Source organism: Miniopterus schreibersii (assembly GCF_964146895.1).
Source record: "Miniopterus schreibersii genome assembly, chromosome: 15".
Lineage (NCBI taxonomy): Eukaryota > Metazoa > Chordata > Mammalia > Chiroptera > Miniopteridae > Miniopterus > Miniopterus schreibersii.
In genome coordinates, this window is record NC_138115.1 from 20671182 (window position 1) to 20693600 (window position 22419).

Consider the following 22419-nt stretch of genomic DNA (forward strand, 5'->3'; position numbering starts at 1 on the left):
TGCAGCTATGGGATTTCACTTGGGCCTCAAAACAAGGGAGGAAAGAAACTGGTGACTGTAGAAGTCTCTGGGGGAGAGCATTGGGGAATGAAAAGACTGGGAAAGTTTCACTTTCTTAAATTCTCTTTTATAGTGGACACTTCCTCCAGGTCTTCCTTCCTTAACTTCTAGCAGATTAGCATTCCAATCACTTACCACAGAGCACAGTGCTCAGGGATGAACACAGTTCAATGCCTTTCTGGACTTTTGGGGGGGGTTATTTTTTTAAAACATTAAAAAGGAAGGGAGGGAGGGAGAGATAAAGAGAGAGAGCTGGGTGGAATGTGAACGTATAGGAAAAGGGAGGGCTATGTTCTAAGCAAAAGAAACAGTCTGGACAAAGGTTGGAGGTGAATTCTTTAAGAGGTGTTTATAAATAATGAAAAGCCAGTTTACCCGGAGCATGGCCCCTATAGCAATGGAGCTGAAGTCTTACTGGGTTGTTTGGAAAATCAAATGAAATCGTATGTGCGAATTATAAGACATAGTGGTTCCTGCATAGAAGGAATGCATAAAGTAAATGCTAGTTTCCTTCTGAAGGGTACTGGATAAGTCACCCCAAAATATGCCTCTTTTGCAAATGGATCATTTTGAGCTAAAGTCAACTGAGAACCGGCAAAAGCAAGGAAAGCTCTTTACCTACCCCTAACTGCCTAAATATAAATTTCCCCTTTTGTAAGGAAGTTTACATTTATAAAGGAAATTTTCATTTATAAAGATGTCTCTGAATCAGGAAGAGAGACAACTTTTATCACCTGCATACCCAGACAACCCATCTTTACCATATATTCTCTCCTCTTATACCTTCCCAAAACTTGCTTCCCCCACCCAGAAGTCCCAAACCCCTTTTCCTCAAGCATCTGGCCACCTCCTTGAGTCTTATTTCTTTGTGAAACTCCCATGTGTACCTATGTAATTAAAACTGTCTTTTTTCTCTTGTTAATCTATTATCAGTTTGATTCGAGGGCCCAGCCAGTGAATCTAAGAGGGTAACGGAAAAATGGTTTTTCCTCCCCTACACCTCCTTCCTATATAGACCATGGGACACAAACTCAAGTGCCTTGATGTGATCCACTTAGCATCAGCCAATCATTTCCAGGAGGGGATGCAGGTCCAATGTTACAGATCTTCTGGTTTTAAAGAGAAACAAAGTCGGCCACTAAATTCCTAACCCTGGGTAGAGCAAATAAATACATCTAGTCCGGGGGCTGCCCATTTGCAGCTTCCTTTACAAACTAATCCCAAGAAGGCAGGGCATTCAGGTAACTCCGTTTTAAGCAGCCTCTGAGGCATTATGCAGGCAGACTAAGGGACCTCCAGTAAAATCCTTATTTCACTCCAGCTCAGGCTCAATCAATCAGCCTAACTCTCTTCACGCTCCAATGAAACAGCAACCTGGTGTGACAGGATCATTATCACCAGAGGAAGGGACAATCTCACTACGGGTCATCAGTTTGCATTATATAAATGAATCTAAGGGCCCCATATGAGGAAACAATGAAAAAGCACTCAACAGAGCAGTGAGGCACAAGCAGTTCAGGAACCAAATTGTGCTGATGGGACTTAAAGGGCCAATCATAAGCACACAGGGAACATTCAGTCAGCACTTTCAGGTGATATTTTCCCAGTGTGACACGGCTTTAACGCTTCCTTTGTCTCCGACTCATTCTTTCTGGTTCAATCTATTTTGTTTATAGATTTAATATCTGGCACTATTCCTCTAAAGAGCTCACAGTTTCCCTCTGTCTTCTCTTCCCCCTCCTGCTTCAGAGCAGGGCAGATGGAAAACCAATAATAAACAATGACAGATGTAAAAAGATATGGAAATGTATGTTGCTTCAGTTTGGTGCCCCGATGAAGTTGACTTAACAGACGCAAGGTTGGAGCTGCCTCATCCCTACCAGAAGAGTATAAGTATGGTTGACTGACATTCACCTTGTTTATAAAACCCAGTAATTATAATTCTGTGCTAGACGCCCACACTTCCCCCCTTACTGAGTTTCTTTTATTTTGCCACTTAAGGGTAACTGAGCAATCATGAGTCAGAAATGACTCTAACAGACCTGAGTCATCTTAGAAGTCCAAGTCTGGGAAGACCAACATCCAATAGTCTTCTTACTTATTGGAAAAATTTGGTGACAGTGCAATTGGTACCCGGCCACATTCCTTGATGTATATGGGACACAAGAGCCCTATGGAAGAGATGTTGAATAGAGCCCACAACTGGGATATACTACAACCCTGTATGACACGTGACTGTTAAAAAAGACTGGACTATTAGAAGAGACAATAGGGCCGCTAAGAAAAAAATCACCATAAATGAAGGAGTCTGACAGGGTGAATGACTTAGTCAGCTCAGGCTGCCATAACAAAATACCATAGCTAAAATACTTTTATTATATTTCATGAAAATAAAATAACTTTCTTGGGAATCTGAGCATGGTAGTACCCTTTATGTGTGGTTGCAATAGCCTCTAAATTGCCTAATGTAGTGAGAACTATCGAGCATATATATTATCTGGCATCTGATATTGTTGACAATTCCTTCCTTGAAATTCTCTTCTCCCTTAAATTCCTTTCCCTCTGACTCCCTGGGACCACTGTTGGTATGTCATGGCTGATCCTGGTGCAGTGAAGAGGCAGTAAGGAGAGAATACACAGGGATGTGACTTTGGAGCAGCAAGGAATTGCCTTAAGCGGTAGCAACTAGACCATTGAGGGCTACCAGGCCCTTCCCCAGCCTGAATAGCGGTGAGTGACAGATCAGACTTGAGAGGGACTGTGCTGACCCCTGAATTTTCGTCACATGCCCATAAGGAGCAGAAGAAACTCCAAAGTCCAACACTCACTTTCATTCTCATTTCCTGTGCCTGGTTCAGTGCTTGCTTGCAGGTTTGGAAGTAAGCTAAAGTGAAAGCAAGCTTGAACTTGTCCAACTGGTCATTCTTGCCAAGCTTTGAACCCGGATTAACATACTACAGGCTGGCCTAGCTCACCACTCCTCAATCTTCTCAGTGACTCCTTGTCCTGCCCTGAAGTTTTGTGGTTCCACAGGGGTCCCTGCCCAGTCTTTTTCTCACTGTTCACTCTCTAGGCAACCTTAAAAACCACCCAGTTTCAACAATTGCTCATATATTGATGATCTTTAATTCTGTATCTGGTGACCACACCTGAACTTCAGACTCATATACCACACTTAGTACATACTTCTCAAACTCCACATGTCCAAACTGAATTGATTCTCTCCCTCCACAACCCAGTCCTCTTACTTTCTCTTTCTCGGTTAACTGGACCTCCATTAACTTCACTGACCAAGCCAGAAAACCAAAATTCTATCATCAGAGTTGGCTCAGAGTTTCTTTCAATGTATATTTAAAGGTACTATAGGAATATAAATGTGGTATATGATAATAGTTCTCACAGGACTACTGAAGATGTCTTCATTCAGTTTTTCCTTCACTATCCACATTGCCAATCCTTGGTTCCTACTTGCATTGTGTTTTTGCCTGAACCACTTCAATAACCTTTCATCCAATCTCCCTCATTCATATTCTTCTAACCACTGCTGCCAAAATCATCTTTTTGTTTCAAGTATACTTAAATACCTTTTTTCTTAGTCCAGAAGTAATACGTGTTTACTGTAGATATTTGAGATAAGTCCATAATACTATAAAAAGATAATCACTATTAACATAGCATAATATATACTTCCAGTCATTTTCTAATGAATAGATACAAATCAAATATTTCAAAATATGCTGTAATAAATATCTTTGTTCATGCATCTTTGTTCATATTAATAATTATTTCTTTAGGAGTAGAATTGCTGGGTCAACAGGGATACTTATTTTTAAGACTTTAAACCTGTTGCCAAATAGTCCCTGGAAAAGATTTTAGCTATTTATTATACTTTTGCTAGTAGAATGATCATTTTAATGTAGAAATCAGACTGTTACTCAGTGACTTGGAGGAAAGTTGTAGGTTTAAGAACACAAGACCAGAGAAGGCTCATAAATAAGACTGTCATAGTCGTTTACACCAGCATGTTTCCAAGTACAGTTTTGGCCCACTAGTCTTCCTAACAAACCATGAAAAGATCAAAATATGCAAGTTCTTTCTTCAACTCTTAGAGCAAATGCCATGCAAGACCAGGGACCTTCATTTTTATATATGACCAAGTAGTTAATAGCTTCCTTCATTAAGTATTAAGAGTGATTAAAATTTTATATTCACCCCCTCCAAAAAAGTGCAGTACTCTCAATTTGGCTGCCACAGAAAGTTTGGCAATGATGCAAATTTCCTGCTGCACATGTAACAACATAGGTTGCTGGAATTTCCACAATTTTCAAGAAGGATGCTTTTTTTTTTTTAGGACTCCAGAATGTCTTGAGTTTCAAATATAGCCCTCCTGGTATGTGTTATTTCTGTTTTTGATGACTTTGTTCATGCATAAATGTTATGATGCTGCCATTTTAGATTCCTGTTTTGCTCCTAATTCTTTGTTATCATCAAAATCTTTTCCTACCAGAACTGGAATGGATGGGGGTATATTAGATGTATTGTGGTGTCCTTTATGCCAATTAAGTTAACATGTTTGAGAATTGATGGTCTGAATGCCTCAAAATCTTCCTACCCTGAGTCTAGGTTGCTTTACTAGATTGGTTAACTAGTTAAGAGGCCTGGTAAATTATTATCTATACAATGATCAGATGGTTGGAGGAAGGAAAAAAAATAGAGTGGCTGTAAGCAATTTTGAGAAAAGGTGACAGGAGGCTCACAGGCTCACCCTTTCTCCTCCCAACTCTCAGGTTTTCAAATACTGATATCATGTGACAGAAGAATATATTCAGGAATATATGTTACATGACTAAATAACAGTACTCGATGGACCATTAGCAGGGCTAAGAAGTCTGAGCTACCTATTAGGCTAATTGAAACATAAAAAGGCTGTGTTGAGAACTGCATCAATACTGTTTTGTACTCAGCCCAAGCTACCCAGTCACTGGCCTGTAGACTCATGAAACACTCCTGATTTGAATCTGAAAGACTAGCCAGAAAGAGAAGAGAGATCTTCCTACATGAGTGACTATCTGAGGAAATTGAGACATCTAGATAATTGTTTCTGGTGATAGGTCCAAAGCTCCTTATTTTCCCATCTAGCCCTAGGAAGTCATGATTTTAAAACATAGGGGATTTACCTTGAAAAATGAGAGGATATGGGAATCCGATTTCCACCAATCCAGTTTGCATTTCATCAGGGATTTCATAATGTTACCAGCCTGAGGAAGAACTGGTCCACTGTGTCATAGTACATTTCCATCCACTTCTGGAGAAAAGGGGGAAGAGAAAATTGGCTAAATCAGTTCTATTTTTTCCGCTCACATTTCTACTGCCAAGAACAGCATGGCTACTCACCAACAGGCGCTAGAAACACCCACATGCACAGAAACATGAACAGTCAGGCATTTCTTAGGCTATAACTCAATAAGTTTGCTATTTTCCATAATCTAGGCGCTAGTTAAAATATTCAGTGCATGAGAATTGGACTCACCTCAATGGCAGAATTTTATGTGAACACCTAAGTCAGCTATAAATCACAAATGGTTCCATTTCATCCAGTTCCAGAATCACTTTCTGCACATCCTCTGAGGTAAGACAAAACAACATCTATGTGGGTCCCTGGAAGACCACGGGTAAGAGTAGGAGAGAAGATGCAATGACAGAAAGAAAAAAGAAAGGAACAAAGACTGGAAAGGAAAGGGAGAAAGACTGAATGTAAGAGAATACTTTAAAGATAAATATGAATGGTCTCATTTATTACAGCCTTCACTGTCATAGGTTATATTTATTGAGCACCGCCTACCCTATGCCAGACATGTTCTAAGTGCTTTTGCATGCATTACTTAATTCATTCAACACACATTCATTGCATATCTTCTGTATGCCAGGCACTGTTCTAAGCAAAGAATGTTCCTCAGAGAGTAGACGAAACATCTCCTCCTTCCTGGAGCTTACGTTTCAGTAGGGAAGATCTTATTTATTCATCACAATAAGGAAAAGAGATAAGAAAGGCATGGTGAGAAGGGAAGGCATATATATGTGGACAGAAAAAGAAAGGATTTAGGAAAGAAGACATAAAGGAAGTAAAAGTTAAAGTGTCATTCTCTGGGCTTTGACATGCTAGATTAGAAGGATAAGTCTCTGCTGAGGCCTCAAATCCTCCAACATAAAGGCTTTGGAAGGTCCCACCATAACCAATTTACTGAAAAGTCTGAATTGTAAATGTTTGAAGAAATATGTTGCTACATTATTTCAAATGTATATGGCAATTTGAAATGCTAACAAAATCTTCCTGAGTAGATATCCAGCAATATTCTGTCTTAATAAAAAGACATGTTTGTAACATCTGCTCATGTAAGCCTTGTTTCTCCCAGCCTACTGCAGTGAAAAGGTCAGTGACCTAAGAAAAGATGATCCAGGTATTTAGTTGAATCCCTCACCAACACCAATTATAATACTAATAAATACCATTTATTGAGGCCTTTCTATTTGCTGCATAACAAACTATCTCAAAACTTAGTATTTTAACAGAAATTATTCACTTCTTGTGATTCTGTGGGTTCTGGTCTTGCTAGGCTCACTCACACAGCTGCATTCAGATGATGAACTCTGCTGGATCACTGGTTCCCTGGTGCCTCTTTCTCCATGCAGTCTCTTACCATATCAGAGTCCAGGCTGGGTTTCTTTATACTGATGAGTGGTCCAAGGGAGCAAAAATGGAAACTGCCAGGCTGTTTAAGACCTAGGCTTGGAACTGGCCAATGACACATTTGCTACATTACTGAGATGTCAAAGGAAGGCATAAGCCCAGCCCAGATTCTAGGGGAAATAGATCCCACCTCTTTTGGGGAGGAGTAGTGGTACTTAAGAAGGATGAGAAAAACTGTTGGCAACCACTTGGCACATCTCATTTGCCATGTGCCAGGCAGTATACGTTATCTCAACGAATCTTCACAGCAACTCAATCAATAGTCTCCATTTTATCCCTGCTTTACAATTAAGGAAGTGTGGTTTCTAAAATGTTAAATAACCTACTGCAAGTAGGTGACAGATCTAGAAGCAGATCTTAATCACCTTAAAGTTCCAATTCACAACCATGAGGGTCAGTAGAGTTAGCGTGGTTGAACCTCCTGTTCCCTCTCCCTGTAGTTAAGAACTCAGACCCTGGGGTCAAACCACCTTGGTTCCAATCTTGGCCCTAAATCTCATTAGCTCTGTGACTTTGGACTAGTTAGCCTCAAGTTCATCATCTGTAGAACAGGATGAGATAATGCAGGTCAAGCACTGCCTGGATAGAGTATATGCTCCCTAAATGTTAATTATGTGTCCTGATTAGTTTACCCTCAAGCAAGCAGTACTGCAGTCCCAAGACAATGGTCTCCAGGGCTGTTGCTGACCAATGATCATAAGTCTATATGACTTAATCATCATTGTCCCTGCTGGCCTTGCTTCTGATTCTGCTTTGCTTCTGGACCCATGCTGCTGCTACACTGACCACTGCTAAGGGTCCTGCCTCACTGTGGTCCCTCTTTGCTCATTTGTTGCACTTCCTGCTTCCTTCTGTAGTTGTCACTTCATGCTAGAGATCTGGTGGCTATCCACGTTTACCTTCAACATTCTCCCTTGTCAATACTCGGTTAATTCTTCTGATTACACAAGGGAGAGCAGCCCTCAGAGGCTAATACCATGAATACCTTGTTCTGTCCTTGACTACTTACAAAAGGTTCACTAACATCACTTTCTAACATAGGTGGAGGAAATGGAAGTTTCCCAGTTTCAGGACTTCGCCTGGATGTTTCAGTTCCTTTTTTGTTGTCTGTGCTTTGAAAGAACTACAGTGTTTCAGAATGAGTAACCACTAGGTGGCAGGGATGTTTCACTCCTCAGCTCACTTCCTTCTTCCCCCTTGTAATCTCAATTACGTTCAAGATACAGTTCCTTTCAAAAGGAATGAGTTGCTTTTAAATCAACTTAGCTATTCACATGAAGTTCAAGGTGAACAATAAATTTCATGTACATTCTCTTGAAAATTCGTTGTGATGTCACTAATTCCATGGGAAAGCTCTCACAGGAGTTATATTACTAAAGCAGTTTTATAACCTTTGGCTTGAAAGGGCATGGGAAAAGTAAATAAACCTCAGCTAGTTTAGGGCATGGCCAAAGCTGATTGTTCCCTCTTCTAGCTGTTAACTCCCAATAGGCCAAAGGTTGATTGGGTTAAGAGTTCATGGACTCATAGGCTATCATTTCTTTAATGGGACTGTAGACACATCTCTCATTCCGCAAGGAGGTCCCAAAAGGTTTTCTTGGAGGAGATGGAATTTCAGTAGCTTCTTGAGTGAGAAGCAAATGTAGAGGCATCCCTTCTTTCAATTACATCCCCACAGAAATCCAACCTACCAAGTGGAATGCTCTCTTAACAAAACAGATTAGGAGGTACACAGAAGGGCAGAGAGGTAGGAGAAAGGCCAGGAGTGCTGATAAAACCCTCATCTTAAAGTGTGGGGGATCAAGAGATGCTGTCTAGAGTTGATAGAACTAGGAGATGTTTAATATATCAATTTAACAAAGAGGAATAAGTTACACTGGATTATAACTTTAATGGGAAGAGAAGGGAGAGGGAAATAGGATGGTGGTGATACTATAGGCCAAATCTCAAGTACCATAGAGAGTCTGTAAATAATCCCTAAAATTAAAAAAGCAAGAAACAGCACTACAAGCTTGTTATTTAGAGAGAGAGTAAATCACCAGGTGAAAGAAAGGCAGAAGTGGTTAATAGTCCTTACTTCTACAGAAGAGTCAGGGAGAGGGAGGGATGAGGAATGGTCGCACTGTTGGATTTTCTAACCATGACTGTTTTATCCTTAAGAACAGGCAAGTATAAAAAACTATTAGGGTAAAATAGATTATCTGGGTTCGTGGGCACAACTACCACTAAGTTCCTAATTTGTGTCACTACCTCTGACAGGAATTATAAAATTCAATTATTTGCTTGTTTATATAACACTACTGCCAATTAGAAACAGATTAGGCCCTGGCCAGGTAGCTCAGTTGATTAGTGTGTTACACCAATACACCAAGGTTGTGGGTTCAATCCCCAGTCAAAACACATACAATATTGAACCAATGAATGCATAAATAAGTGGAACAACAAATGAATGTCTGTCTGTCTCTCTCTCTCTCCAAAATCAATAATTTTTTTTAAAAATTAGCCCTGGCCAGTGTGGCTCAGTGGTTAAGAGCATCGGCCCGCACACTGAAGAGTCTCAGGTTTGATTCCCAGTCAGGGGCACATGCCTGGGTTGCAGGTTTGATCCCTGACCTCAGTGGTCAGTGCGCCTGCAAGAAGCAACCAATTGATGTTTCTCACATCAATGTTTCTCTTTCTCTCTCCCCCTCCCCCCTTTCCACTCTCTCTAAAAAAAAAAAAAATCAATGGAAAAAAATATCCTCTGGTGAGGATTTAAAAAAAAAATTTAAATAGAAAGAAATTAGAGGCTTCAATTTCCACATGTATATGTTACTTATCCAAAACTGGCATTTCCAAGCAAGGATCCACTGTAGTCAATATTTTCACAGCAGATCATCAGGGTTTTTCTGATGTAAGCTAAAATACTATTACTCTGCAATAAACCAGAACTCTAAAGAGCAAATGTGTCTATTTTTACTTCCTTTGTTACACTTTAGGCCAGGTTCTTGAGCATGCATCACCCAGCAAAACAGAGCACTCTAGACCAGCAAATCTGCTGGATCTGAACCTCAAACTCTGTTCTTTACCTGCTATTCAAACCTACATCCAACCCATCACCAATAGACAAGTCATCCTTCAAAATACACTAGAATTTAACAATTCTCACCACACTCACCCCTAATACCCTAGTTTGAGGCATCATCATCTCTCATTTGGACCATTGAAATAGCCTGGTAACTGCTTCCATTCCTGCCCACTACCATTCTCCACACAGCAGACAGAGGGATCCTTTATAAAAGTAACTCATAGTGATAATGTGTAGAACATTGGCCTATGATGTACTCACCCCATCTTACATTTAACCTCTCTCCTTCATTCACTGCTCCCCAGCCACACTGGCCTCCTGGCTCTTCCTAGACCCTGTTGAACATGTTCCTGCTCTCTGCCTAGAATGCTCTTCTCCCAGATATCCAATGGGTTGCTCTCTCATTTCCCTCAGGCTCTGCTTTGTCACCTTAAAAAGATGACTTTCCTAACCACCTGACATAATACAGGCATTCTCTCCATCCCTTCAGCACTATCCTCCCATCTTGCTTAGTTTTCCCCCCCATAATACTGAACATCACAGGAATGTTATGCATATATTTTCTTTATTGTCTGGGTTGTTTTTTTAATTAGAATATAAGTTCTAGGTAGGAGGTCAGAGATTTAGAAACTTTTATTCACTGCTGTATCCCCAGTGCCTAAAAGAGTGCCTCACCTGTAATAGCTGGTCAATAAAATCTTTTTTAAAAATCTATTGTTGACACTATTACAGATGTCCCTCATTCACCACCACCCTTCCTTTAACCACCTCCAGTGAGCCCCAATCCCCCTTCCTCTGGCCACTGCCACACTGTTGTCTGTATCCTTGGGCTATGCATATATGTTCTTTGGCTAATCTCTTCACCTTCTTTCATTCAGTCCCCCTCACCCCTGCCCAACCTGTGTATCCATGCCTCTGGTTCTGTTTTGTCAGTTTATACTGTTCATTAGAGTCCACAAATAAATGAGATGTGATATTTGTCTTTCTCTGACTGGCTTATTTCACTTAGCATAATAATCTCCAGGTCCAAGCATGCTGTCTGAAAAGGTAAGAGTTCCTTCACTTTTATAGCTGAGAAGTATTCCATTGTGTAAATGTACCATAGCTTTTTTATCTACTCATCTACTGATGGGCACTTGGGCTGTTTCCAGAGATGATCAATAAATTCTGCTAAATAACAGATCTAATGTGATACTACTGGTAGATAATGTGTCTTTAGAACAATGTTTCCCTAAGTGTGAGAACTGTTTATGGAGATGATTTTAAATAGTATAAAGGTATGTATTAAATAACACTGAATCAGGTAAAGAGAATTTTGAAGATTGTTTTAATCCCTCTTCTTTTGTCAAGAAAGTCTCATTTAGTGCAAGTTTGTCGCTAATGCTTGATAACTTATCCCTTTAAAGAACAGAGAATGGACCTTACATTTAGAGCCTACTAAGAGCCTTTTGTAGGGAACATGATCTGGCTAAAATTTAATAACTTTGTTTTGTTTTCGTTGTATTTACTTTTGAGGGCACCATCTATTTCAATTATGTGCCTGTGAACATGTTAATCTCATTTAAATTTTGCAACAACTCTTATGAGAGAAGTAGCATTTTGCATATGAGGAGACTGCAGATGGGTTTCCTTTGAGACAAAATTCACATTAACATAAAATTCACCCTTTCCATTATTTTAAAGTGTACAATTCACTGTTCCTTAGTCTATTCACAATGTTGTGGTACTATAACTACTGTCTAATTCCTGAATGTTCTCATCACACCAAAAAGAAACTCCCAAAATCTTTAGCTATCATCCCCAATCTCCTCATTCTTCCCAGTCCCAAGCAACCACTAATCCACTTTCTGTCTCTATAATTTTGCTTACTCTGGATATAACATACAAATGGAATCATATATATGGTGTTTTGGGTCTAGCTTTTTGTACTTAACCTAGTATTTTCAAGGTTCCTCCATGTGGTAGCATGTATCAGCCCTTTAGTCCTTATGACCTAGTAACATTCCATTGTATGGATAAATCACATTTTCTTACGTATTCATCTGCTGATGGACATTTAGGTTGTCTCCACTTTGGAACCATTATGAAAAATGCTGTTAGACACATTCCTGTATAAGTACTTGCTTTAACATCTGTTTTCAATTCTCTTGGGTATATACCTGAGTAGAACCGCTGGGTCATACGGCAATTCCATGTTTTTGAGAAAGGCCAAACTGTTTTCCAAAGTGGCTGTACAGTTTTAAAGGCACTCCCACCGGCAACGCGTAAGTGTTCCATCATTCCACATCCTCACTGGAATTTGGAAATGTCCATTTTTCAAAAAACATAGCCACTCAAACAGGTAATTCATTGTGGTTTTAATTTGCATTTCCCTGATGACTAGTGACGTTGACCATCTTTTCATGTGATTGTTAGTGTATCTCCATTTGGAGAAATATTCAAGCCTTCGCCCTTTTTTTTTTTTCTTTTCTGACTCTCAAGCCTTCCCCCAGCTCTTTCTGGAAAGTGCTGTGACTGACATTTTAGTCAAGATATTTAACTTCTTTGACACTAAGTTTCTCCTGTTTTAACACAGGCCCAGGCCACATCAAGCAGTTGTTGAAACAAATGAAATGACGCATGTGAAGCACTTACTCAGTGCTTGGCACGGATAAGCACTCTATAAATGACAGCCATTACATGACAAGCGACGAGGCCCGCAACTCTGCAGGTCCAGCGTGCGGAGGATACTGTCCCCAACTGCAGGAGCGGACTGCTCCGTATTAGCCGCCACCAGGCACAGACCTTTATGCGCATGTTCCTCTCATCGCGACCTTGCGCCGGCGCCGGCCCCCCCGCTCGGAGCCGCTGTGACCTCGCCGCCTGACTTCCGTTTCCGGGGCTATCGATGCGGCTTCCGGCTGCGTGACCTGAGCGCTGGGTCGGCGGCTGGTCGAAGCCGGAAGGGTCTGCGCAGCTGGCCGGTAAACGGGAGGCGGGTGGGAGTGGCTGGGTGTGGAATCGCTAACCCTTGGAAGGGAGGGGCGACCTTCGTCTTGATACTCGAGCTAGGGACCGGCTGGACTTCAGCCTGGTGTCATTGTGGAGCCCTTCTCGCTGCCTCTCCCTGTCCTTGACCGCCTCCCGGGATTCCTGTGACGAGGGCCCTGCGGGTGGGTGCCCGGCGACGTGATTTTCATTCCAGCCTGCGCCACTGTTTGGCTCTCTGACCTTGGGCAGGATACGTCCTTTTACGAGCTTCGGCCTCCTTATTTAGAAGCTGGAGGTATTATTCACAGTACAGATTGTGAGCTCATTAAGGGCAGGAATTTATTTTTTATTAATGTTAAACACTGTCGCTTCTCCCGGGTTACAGAATAAGGACCATGTAGGTACTTGGTGCCTACTTAAGGTGTTTTAGGTTGCAAAACCTTTGAAAATCTGGAGAGAGTGATCCCCACTTCCCGCCTTTCTAATCCCAACCCCATCCATGCTCAGGTACTGGAAATTTGGCTTATTATTTCAGCTATTTCACAGATCTCTCTTGATGCCCAGCCATGGATCCCAGAGCCTGGCCAGTAATAGGCTTTCAAGTATTTCTAGTCAGTAGATGTTCAGTTTATCATTTTTTAACGCATGAATCACTATGTCCTTCACAGGAGGAAGACCAGTATCCTATTACCAAGTTTTTTTAATCATGGGCCTGGCAATATGCTATTCTCATTAAAGTCTCCCAACAACTCTAGGAGAGAGGTATTATTTAGTTCCCATTTTGCAGATGAGGAAATTGTGGCATGGTAGAATAAACTTGTTTTAGGTCATTCAACCTATGAATGGTGGGGACAAGAACTCAAGTCCATGTCTGAAGTTCCAATTCCCATGTTCTTGACTGCTAGCTAAAAAAGGAAAAGATGCAGAAATATATTTGAATGTGCTCTAGTAGCCTCTGTTTTTGGATTAACTGTTGTAGTTATGAGATGGCTATTACCAACATATGATCCCAAACCAAACATCGTGTGCCATGGAAATTCTTTTATTTGTCTTTCTCTTTTTCTTCCATAGTGTCTATATTGCTTGTTTAATCATATATTTTACATTTATGCCCATGTTACTCAATCCTTTTTTTTAGTGAATACTGATTCAAGTGTGTTGACTGAATATGGCTATATCAGATGTGTTGCCTGTTCTAACCCTCCAAAGCAGATGATTTTACTTATAATTGAAATATGAGGTGATAAAGTTTGGAGATTATTAGTTTTTTTCTTTTCTGTACTGCTTTCGAAGGGGCTATATCAAGGATCTTGGAAGCACTGCCAGCATGTCTGATGTTCAAGAAGCCACTAACCAGCTTCTGCATGTGAACCTTTATGAGAACCAGAGGTCTATACATGTGACAGAAAGTGGCCCCAGAAGTGAGTCCAAGCATCTTCAAGTCACTATTGGAGCCACTGTACCTACTGGTTTTGAGCAAGCAGCTACAGATGAAGTGAGAGAGAAATTGAGGTCATCATGCAAAATCAGCAAAGATCGTGGCAAGATATATTTTGACATTTCAGTGGAAAGTCTGGCTCAGGTTTGAATGAAGCAATATTTAAAATAGTTTTCTAAATAGCTCATTTTATGGATATTTTCAATTTAATCTTGTATTGGGTACTGATTTATAACTTTGACTGGTAGGTTTGTTCTGTTTTTAGAAGTGATCCTAGTATTTCCTGAGGATGAATTCACCAGAAAAATTCTGTGTGTATGAAGAAACTCTGGGTATCTGCTACACAAGTTTGAATTTATTTTCTTCAGCATCTAGCTGAAGTTTAGACTTTGGGAGTGAAGCATAAAAGGAGAGATTTTTTTTTTTTAATCTGTATCAAAAAATACTTGCTCAAAAGTAATTAGGAATCACTGCAGGTGAGAAGTGAAGGTCAGCAAACTGCCATCCCACTAGTATAAAAAAGCTAAGCTATATCTCATTACCACTTAAGCAACATGAGACAGGGGTTATCTTTTTATTTAATGTCTCCCAAGCTCTTAGTGTCTGGCATATAGTAGACTGTATGTGTGTGTGTGTGTGTGTGTGTAGAGCTCAAGCCCTATCTCCTTAACAACTGCAGTATAGAGTATACTCCAGAGAGCTATGAGGGAAATAATGATAAAGCCTCACTTGACTGTCTTTGTCTTTCCCTTCTCCCCCAAATCTTTGTTTCCCACATAACACCCTAAGCTTCTGTTCTTCCATCTGTCCTCCTTCCTTTTCTCTAGAGGAATAGAAACTGATAGATAACTAAAAAAATGGGAAACTGGGGAAATGGAAAAAAATTTAAATACAAATTATAGGCCCTAGCTTGTTTGGTTCAGTGGTTAGATCGTCGGCCCTTGGACTGAATGGTTCTGGGTTGGATTCCAGCCAAGGGCACATACCTTGGTTGCAAGCTCGATCCCTGACCCCCTTTGAGGCATGTGTGGGAGGCAACCAATCAATGTGTGTGTCTCCCTTCTACTCTGAAAAGCAATGAAAAAAATATCCTTGGTTGAGAATTTTAAAAAATTATACGTACAGTAGACCCCCCCCCACTCCAAACCCATGGAGACAAGTTCCAAGAACCCGAGTACCCTATATGTACTATGTTTTTTCTATATATACATACCTGTGATAAAGTTTAATTTATGAATTAGATGATTTCATGGATATAAGATTGATTTTTGCTGTATATCCTAGCAACCTCAGCATACAGTTTTTTCTTTCCTTATTCAGTCAATAACTTTAACCTTTTCACTTAAAAGAAGCACTTTATGGCTTCTCTTGGGCATATCCAAATTGCCATCATCACCACTCTTGCACTTTAGGGCCATTCTTTTTTTTCTTTTTTTTTTAATATCTTTATTGATTTCAGAGAGAAGAAGGGAGATAGATGGAGAGAGAGAGATAGAAACATCAATGATGAGAGAGTCGTCATTGATCAGCTGCCTCCTGCACGGCCCCCGCCGCTGATCGAGCTGGCAACCTGGGCACGTGTCCTGACTGGGAATCGAACTGAGATCTCCTGGATCCTAGGTCAATGCTCAGCCTCTGAGCCACGCCTGGCTGGGCTAGGGCCATTCTTAAGGAAAATAATGGTTAGGTGAACACAAGCACTGTGATACTATGACATGGCTACTAAGTGACTAATGGGCATTTAGCATATATATCATGGATACACTGGACAAAGGGATGATTCATGTCTTGAGTGGGATGGCATGAGATTTCATCAAGCTACCCAGAACAGCATGCAATGTAAAACTTAAGAATTCTTTATTTCTGGAATTTTCTATGTAATATTTTTGGACAGTAAACTAAAACCACAGATGAGAAGGGACTAGACCGTATTAGCTGCTTTAAAGTCTTGTACATAATTTTTATATTTAAATGTCAGTAGTTTGTATGATTCAGAAGCTTTCTCAGAAATTTGTTCCTAACATTTTTTTTCCTTACCAGGTTCATCGTCTGAGATCAGTTGATAATTTATTTGTGGTTGTTCAGGAGCTTAAAGATTACCAGTTCAAAGAAACAAAGGTAAGCTCTCCCAACCAGCATGGTAGTTGATTTTCAGCCATCATCCCCAAAGAGATTATTTCTACTTTTCACATTCTATCATTTAGCATTACTGCTGCTTTTATAATATAAAATACTGGTAAACTTTTTTTTTTAATATGTCTTACTTATTTCAGAGAGGAAGGGAGAGAGAGAGAGAGAGAGAGAGAGAGATGAAAACATCAACGATGAGAGAGTCATTGGTCGGCTGCCTCCTGCTCGTCCTCCACGATCGAGCCCGCCACCTGAGCATGTGCCCAGATCAGGAATCGAACCTTGATCTCCTGGATCATAGATCAATGCTCAACCGCTGAGCCACTCTGGCTGGGCACTGGGAAACTTTTGACAAGAAAATCCAGAGATTTGTTAACAGTCCATTCCAAAAGTTATGTCTAAGTTTTGTGGGGTTTTTTTTATTGACTAGAGAGAGAAAAAAACATCGATTCTTTGTTGCACTTACTTATGCATTCATTGATCGATTCTTATATGTGCCCTGTCTAGGGATTGAACCCTCAACCTTGGCGTATCAGGACAATGCTCTAACCAACTGAGCTGTTTAGCCAGGGTCCAAAAGTTATTTTTAAAAATCAGTATTGGAGGGGGTGGAGAGTGGGCAAAATGAGTGGAGGGGCTCAAAAGGTACAGATTTCAGGTATAAAATAAGTCAGTCATGGGGATGCAATTTAAAACATGGTAACTGTAGTTATTATTGTATAGCATATTTGCAAGTTGCTAAGAGATAGATCTTAAAAGTTCTCATCATAGAAAAAAATTTTTTTTAACTATGTATGGTGGCAGGTGTTAACTAGACTTATTGTGATGATCATTTCACAATATATACAAATATTGTACACCTAAAACTAAATGTTATGTGTCAGTTATTTTTTTAAAAGATGAAAGAATAAGAAAATTTAAAAATCAATAAATAAAAATCAACATTGAAAACATCAAAATTTATAAGAAATAAAACAAATTGACTTTCTTATAAAAGATATATACCTTAGATTAGCTTTGCTGATATATATGGTTTCAAAATAGAATTGCTTCCTGACTGTGTACCAAAGAGCAAATGACAGTTTGTATCATCTACAAGTAACACTTTCCCTCACCATTCTGCTTTTGCCCAGCTTTTTTCTCTGACTCCATTTTTTGAAATCCAAAGAAATATCCAAATACTGCGTTAGTTGTTAGGACAACAGCTTTGTCTCCAACTTGTATTTAGCATCTGATTTGTAAATGTTGAGATGCTGCCTAAGCTGAAGGTTGAAAATAGATCTCAGTAAGGCTTTAGTATTTTTCCACACTGCTTTTTGGTCAGGTTTCTAGAATCAGATGCTTGAAAACTTTTTTCTGTTAGTTTTATTGCGTATATGAGAAATAACCTGTTTTTAAAAACTATGATATGCTGTTTAATCCTCTAATTTTTATTTATTGGCAACAGGCTGATTTCCAAAATATCATTCAAAAATCAATCAGCCCTGCCCTAGCTGGTTTGGCTCAGTGGTTAGAGCGTTGGCCCTTGGACTGAAGGATCCTGGGTTTGATTCCGAACATGGGCACGTACCTTAGTTGCAGGCTCAATCCTTGGCCCCTACAGGGGCACATTGATATCTCTTTTTCTCTCCCCCGCCCCCACTCTCTCTGAAAAGCAATGGAAAAAATATCTTTGGATGAGGATTTTTAAAAAAAAATCAATCCGCCCTGGCTGGGTGGCTCAGTTTGAGCATCATCCCATCTACCAAAAGGATGCAGGTTCGTTCCCAGTCAGTTGTGGGTTCGATCCCCATTCAGGGCACCTATGAGAGCCAACCGATGTAATGTTTCTCTCATATCAATGTTCTCCGCCCCCCCCAAATCAATACAAAACATATCCTTGAGTGAGGATTAAAAAATATATATGCAAAAAAACCAAAAGTGGTATAAACCCCCAGCTTAGAAAAAATAAAACTAGACCTAAAGGAATTCAGACTGAAAATAGATAAAAAATTTAATAACCAAAAATGTAACTTTCAATACTAGTATAACCCTTCACATTTCTGATGGTCATTGCCAACTGAATCATATCTGTGAAACTAGTAAAAAATAGGCAGGCAACTGAACATTTTTGCTTCCAAGTATTTCAAAATTTTAATAGCCATGAATAAATGTTAAGAGTATTTAAAATTAAGGGGGTTTTTTTGAGTTTTAAATTCTTGCCTCTAACTTGCTAGGGCATTATTAATACTCTTTTCAATACCTATGGTGTTTTTTTCCATCTTAGAGTTTGTATTATTTTGGTGTTTTTGATCTCTAAATGGAGGTAAATTTGATATTATGTAATGGTTCTATGTGAGCCAGCTTTTCAGGGTTGCTTTGTAAGTAACTACAAAAGAGGTTGCCGATGGAAGTCCCAAAAGAAGAGCAGCAAGTATTAAAGTAGATTTTCAGATCTGTGCATGGGCAACTTCTGTTGTGTATGACCATGAAAAACTATTAAGTCCTTCACTTTATGGACTTCAATTGCAGCATATCCAGTAAAACATTGCCTTTAAACACTTGCTTCTAGCTTTTATTCTGTTGACCATCAGTTTTATTCTTTGTAGCATTATACTTCCCCCTGTCTTATAAAAAGCCTATTAGTTTAAGTATTTTAATGGGTATTCATATGATATCATGAATTTTTAGCCTGTTTTTCTTTAAAGGCTAGCCTCTGTGATTTATTTTTCTTTGAATTGTACAAGCTCCTGTTTCTTCTTCTGGTGGCTCACCTTCTCTTTCCTATCTCTGTCTTGAGCTCTTATTTTTACAAAGGTATATCTATGCCAATATGTTTGATTATAGCTTTCAGCTGCTCTTTGGCATTGTCTTTCTGGTCAGTTTTTTTTTTAATCTATTTGTTTTTCTGTTCCTTTCTTCCTTTTTCCTTTTTTATGTTCCTGTAAATCATGTGCTGATAACGTTTGACAATTGCTTATCTTTGAATGAGAGAGTTCCTCTTGGACCTACTATTTAGAGGAGGTTCTCCTGGGAGAAGCCAGAAACTGTTAACACCAGGTCAGCAAAAAATCCCTCTGGTTTACTGTGAAGTTCCTTTTGTGGTGTTTGTGTGTGACGTTCCTTCTGACAAAGGGCCATGGGTGAATGAGTTCTTCTCCTCTTCTTTCTTTGTTTTTGTAAATAGCTTTACTGAGATAATTTCCATACTATTAAATGAGTTCTTTTAACCATTACTTCTCCCTAGGCTAAAGAGATTAGCAGCTTTGGGGTTATTTACTATATTGAGTACTCCCCCCAATTCTGCCTCACCAATGGACTGTTTCCAGCAAATAGAACTTGTCCGTGAGGTTCCTTGTTCAGTCTCCATTTCTCTCCCCTGCTTCTTGGTACAAACAAAGTCCAGTATACCTACTTCTTTCCTGTTGTTCCAAAGACGAGTTTATATGTGACTACTATGCAGACTGCTCTACCCTTTATTTGAGATCTATAGGCATTCTTCCTTTCTGTCTTCCTGCACCTGTTTCACCTTCAGTGCACTTGAGAATTCTTACATTAGAATGTCCATGTTGTGGTTCAAGGTTATGGATATCATGCAGATCCTGTTAAGATAAAGTTGGTATTTCTGTTGTTTTTTCTTTTAGAATGGTTTCTGAGGAAAGAAATGGGCTGTATCAGTGTTATTCCACTGTGTTAAATCTAGATGCCCTTTATAGGAAAATTATTTGTAAATAGAATTTGATTTGCCAAACCTGAAATTTACCATTATTTTATCAGGTTTCAAGTAGCATCAAAGCCTTCACTCATTTCCATTTCAAGTCTCACTTCCATCAGCCAGCACTGATTTTGTTCTGCTTTGATATTCAATAACACGTACTGTCTACCAGCACTCTACAGGAGAGCTTTGTAATGGAAATGTTCTGTGTCTATGCTGTCCAGCATGGTAGACACTGGCCACCAGTGTGTGAAATGTAGCTAATGTGACTGATAAGCTGAGTTTTTAATTTTAAATCATTTAATATCAATGGCTATATGTGGCTGATAGCTGCTGAATTGGACAGCATGGCTCTGTACCACCCATTTTAACATTTAATCACATGTTTAATCCAACAGCTGTTTCTTGAGTACCTTTTGTGTACCAGGCACTTTTCTAGGCATGTGGCTTATAGCAATGGTCAAGACAGGCAAAGTCCCTCCCACCCTGTACTTACCTTCTAGGAGGAGCCTTGATGGTGAACAATATATAAACCTAGTAACCTTAGATAATGCTAAGCTCTGTAAAGAAAAGAAAATTACTTAAGAGAACTACTGTAAGTAGAGCAGGTCTCTCAGAGGATATGCATTTTAAATTGCTATTAAATAATGAGAAGGGAGCCAGCAGTGCAAAGAGACTGTGTGAACAAAATGTCTTCCAAGCAGAGGTAGTGAGGGAGAGAATGATCCTAAAGTGATGTATGAGAAGTAGGCAGGAGCCAGATTATGTTGGGCTTTTTAAGGAATTTAAGTTTTTTTATGTGCATTGGGAAGCTATTGAGAGACTCTAAGCAAGGGAGGGGCATGATCAGATTTACTTTTTTTAAAAATGACTCTCCATACTATTTAGAAATTGGATAGATACATTTTAAACTGCTTAAGATTTTTTTCTTTTAAAAAATATTATTTTAAAAAATAGTTAATATGGCCCTGGCCAGTGTTGCTTAGTGGTTTGAGCATCGGCCCATGCACAGAAGGGTTTCTGTTCGATTCCCAGTCAAGGACACGGACCCGGGTTGCAGGCTGGATCACCGGCCCTGGTCGGGGTGTGCAGGAGGCAGCCAATCTATGGGTCTCTCTCAAATCAATGTTTGTCCCTCTCCCTCCCTCCTTTCCACACTCTCTAAAAAAAAAATCAATAGAAAAAATATCCTTGAGTGAGGATTAACAATAATAATTAATATGTATACACAGCACAAAATTGAAAAGGTAGTCAGTGAGAGAGAGGTAAGTTGCCCTTCCTGTTTGTCTTTCATCCACCCACTTCCCCTCCCTGGAGGTAACCACTGTTAGTAGTTTCTTATTGCTTACATTTTAATCTTGAAGTCCAATTTCCGATCTACTATTCTGTCTTGTATTATTCTTTAGTGGCTTAATTTGTATATATCTTAATTTTCAATGAGATTTTTATTTCCTCAATTACAACCATTATTACGTGGTAAGAAAAGAATGGATTTCATTCTCTGTCCCTTATAGGAAGAAGTCCTAAAGGATTTCGAAGAATTGGCTGGGAAGCTTCCATGGTCAGACCCTTTAAAAGTATGGAAAATTAACACCAATTTCAAGAAAAAAAAGACAAAGCGCAAAAAGATAAATCAGAATTCAAGTAAAGAGAAGATTGATAATGGACGAGACAAAAGAGATGAGAGAGAGATTAAAAAAGAGTTGACTAACAATGCCTTAGATTCACATATTTTAGACTACTATGAAAAGCCAGCCATCAAAGAAGAGATATCAACACTAGTTGGTGATGATTTGGCATCTTGCAAAAATGAGACTGATGAGAGCTCAAAAGAAGAAACTGATCCTGAAGTGCTAAAGTTTAGAGTCACATGCAACAGGGCAGGAGAGAAACATTGCTTTTCCTCAAATGAGGCTGCAAGAGATTTTGGGGGCGCTGTTCAAGATTATTTTAAGTGGAAGGCTGACATGACCAACTTTGATGTGGAGGTAGGTACAGGCTCTATAATGATTTAAGAAGGCCATCATCATAGATTTGTAGAATTTTCAGACTAAATCTATGGACAATTAAACTGATGCCACAGAGCTAATAGGGTGTGGCTAACAAGCGCATGGGCTATGGAGACAGACCGAGATCCAAATTTAGGTTTTGTACTATATAACTTTGGACAAGATAATCTCTCTGAGCCTGTGTTTCAAATAGAGCCAGTAGTAGTATATACCTCTAAGTGTGTCCTGAAGGTTAAATGAGATAATACATTTTAAGTATTTGTTGCAATGCCTGGTATAGTATGTGCTCAGTAAAGGGGAACT

General features: G+C 39.5%; 1 protein-coding gene across 4 annotated transcripts in view; it reads left to right on the forward strand.

The window, feature by feature from the left end:
• The window catches only part of THUMPD3 (THUMP domain 3 tRNA guanosine methyltransferase), a 188941-nt gene that overhangs the window by 154306 nt on the left and 12216 nt on the right, over positions 1 to 22419 (forward strand). The window contains exons 1-4 of one of the 4 annotated variants that reach the window (XM_081160012.1): positions 12753 to 12838; positions 14139 to 14427; positions 16324 to 16401; positions 21622 to 22095. In XM_081160012.1, the coding sequence (XP_081016138.1) occupies positions 14173 to 14427; positions 16324 to 16401; positions 21622 to 22095 (807 nt within the window). In that variant the 5' untranslated portion in view covers positions 12753 to 12838; positions 14139 to 14172. Of the gene's footprint in view, positions 1 to 12752; positions 13141 to 14138; positions 14428 to 16323; positions 16402 to 21621; positions 22096 to 22419 lie in introns of those variants that run through there. The other 3 variants (XM_081160013.1, XM_081160014.1, XM_081160011.1) reach the window with 3 other exon arrangements.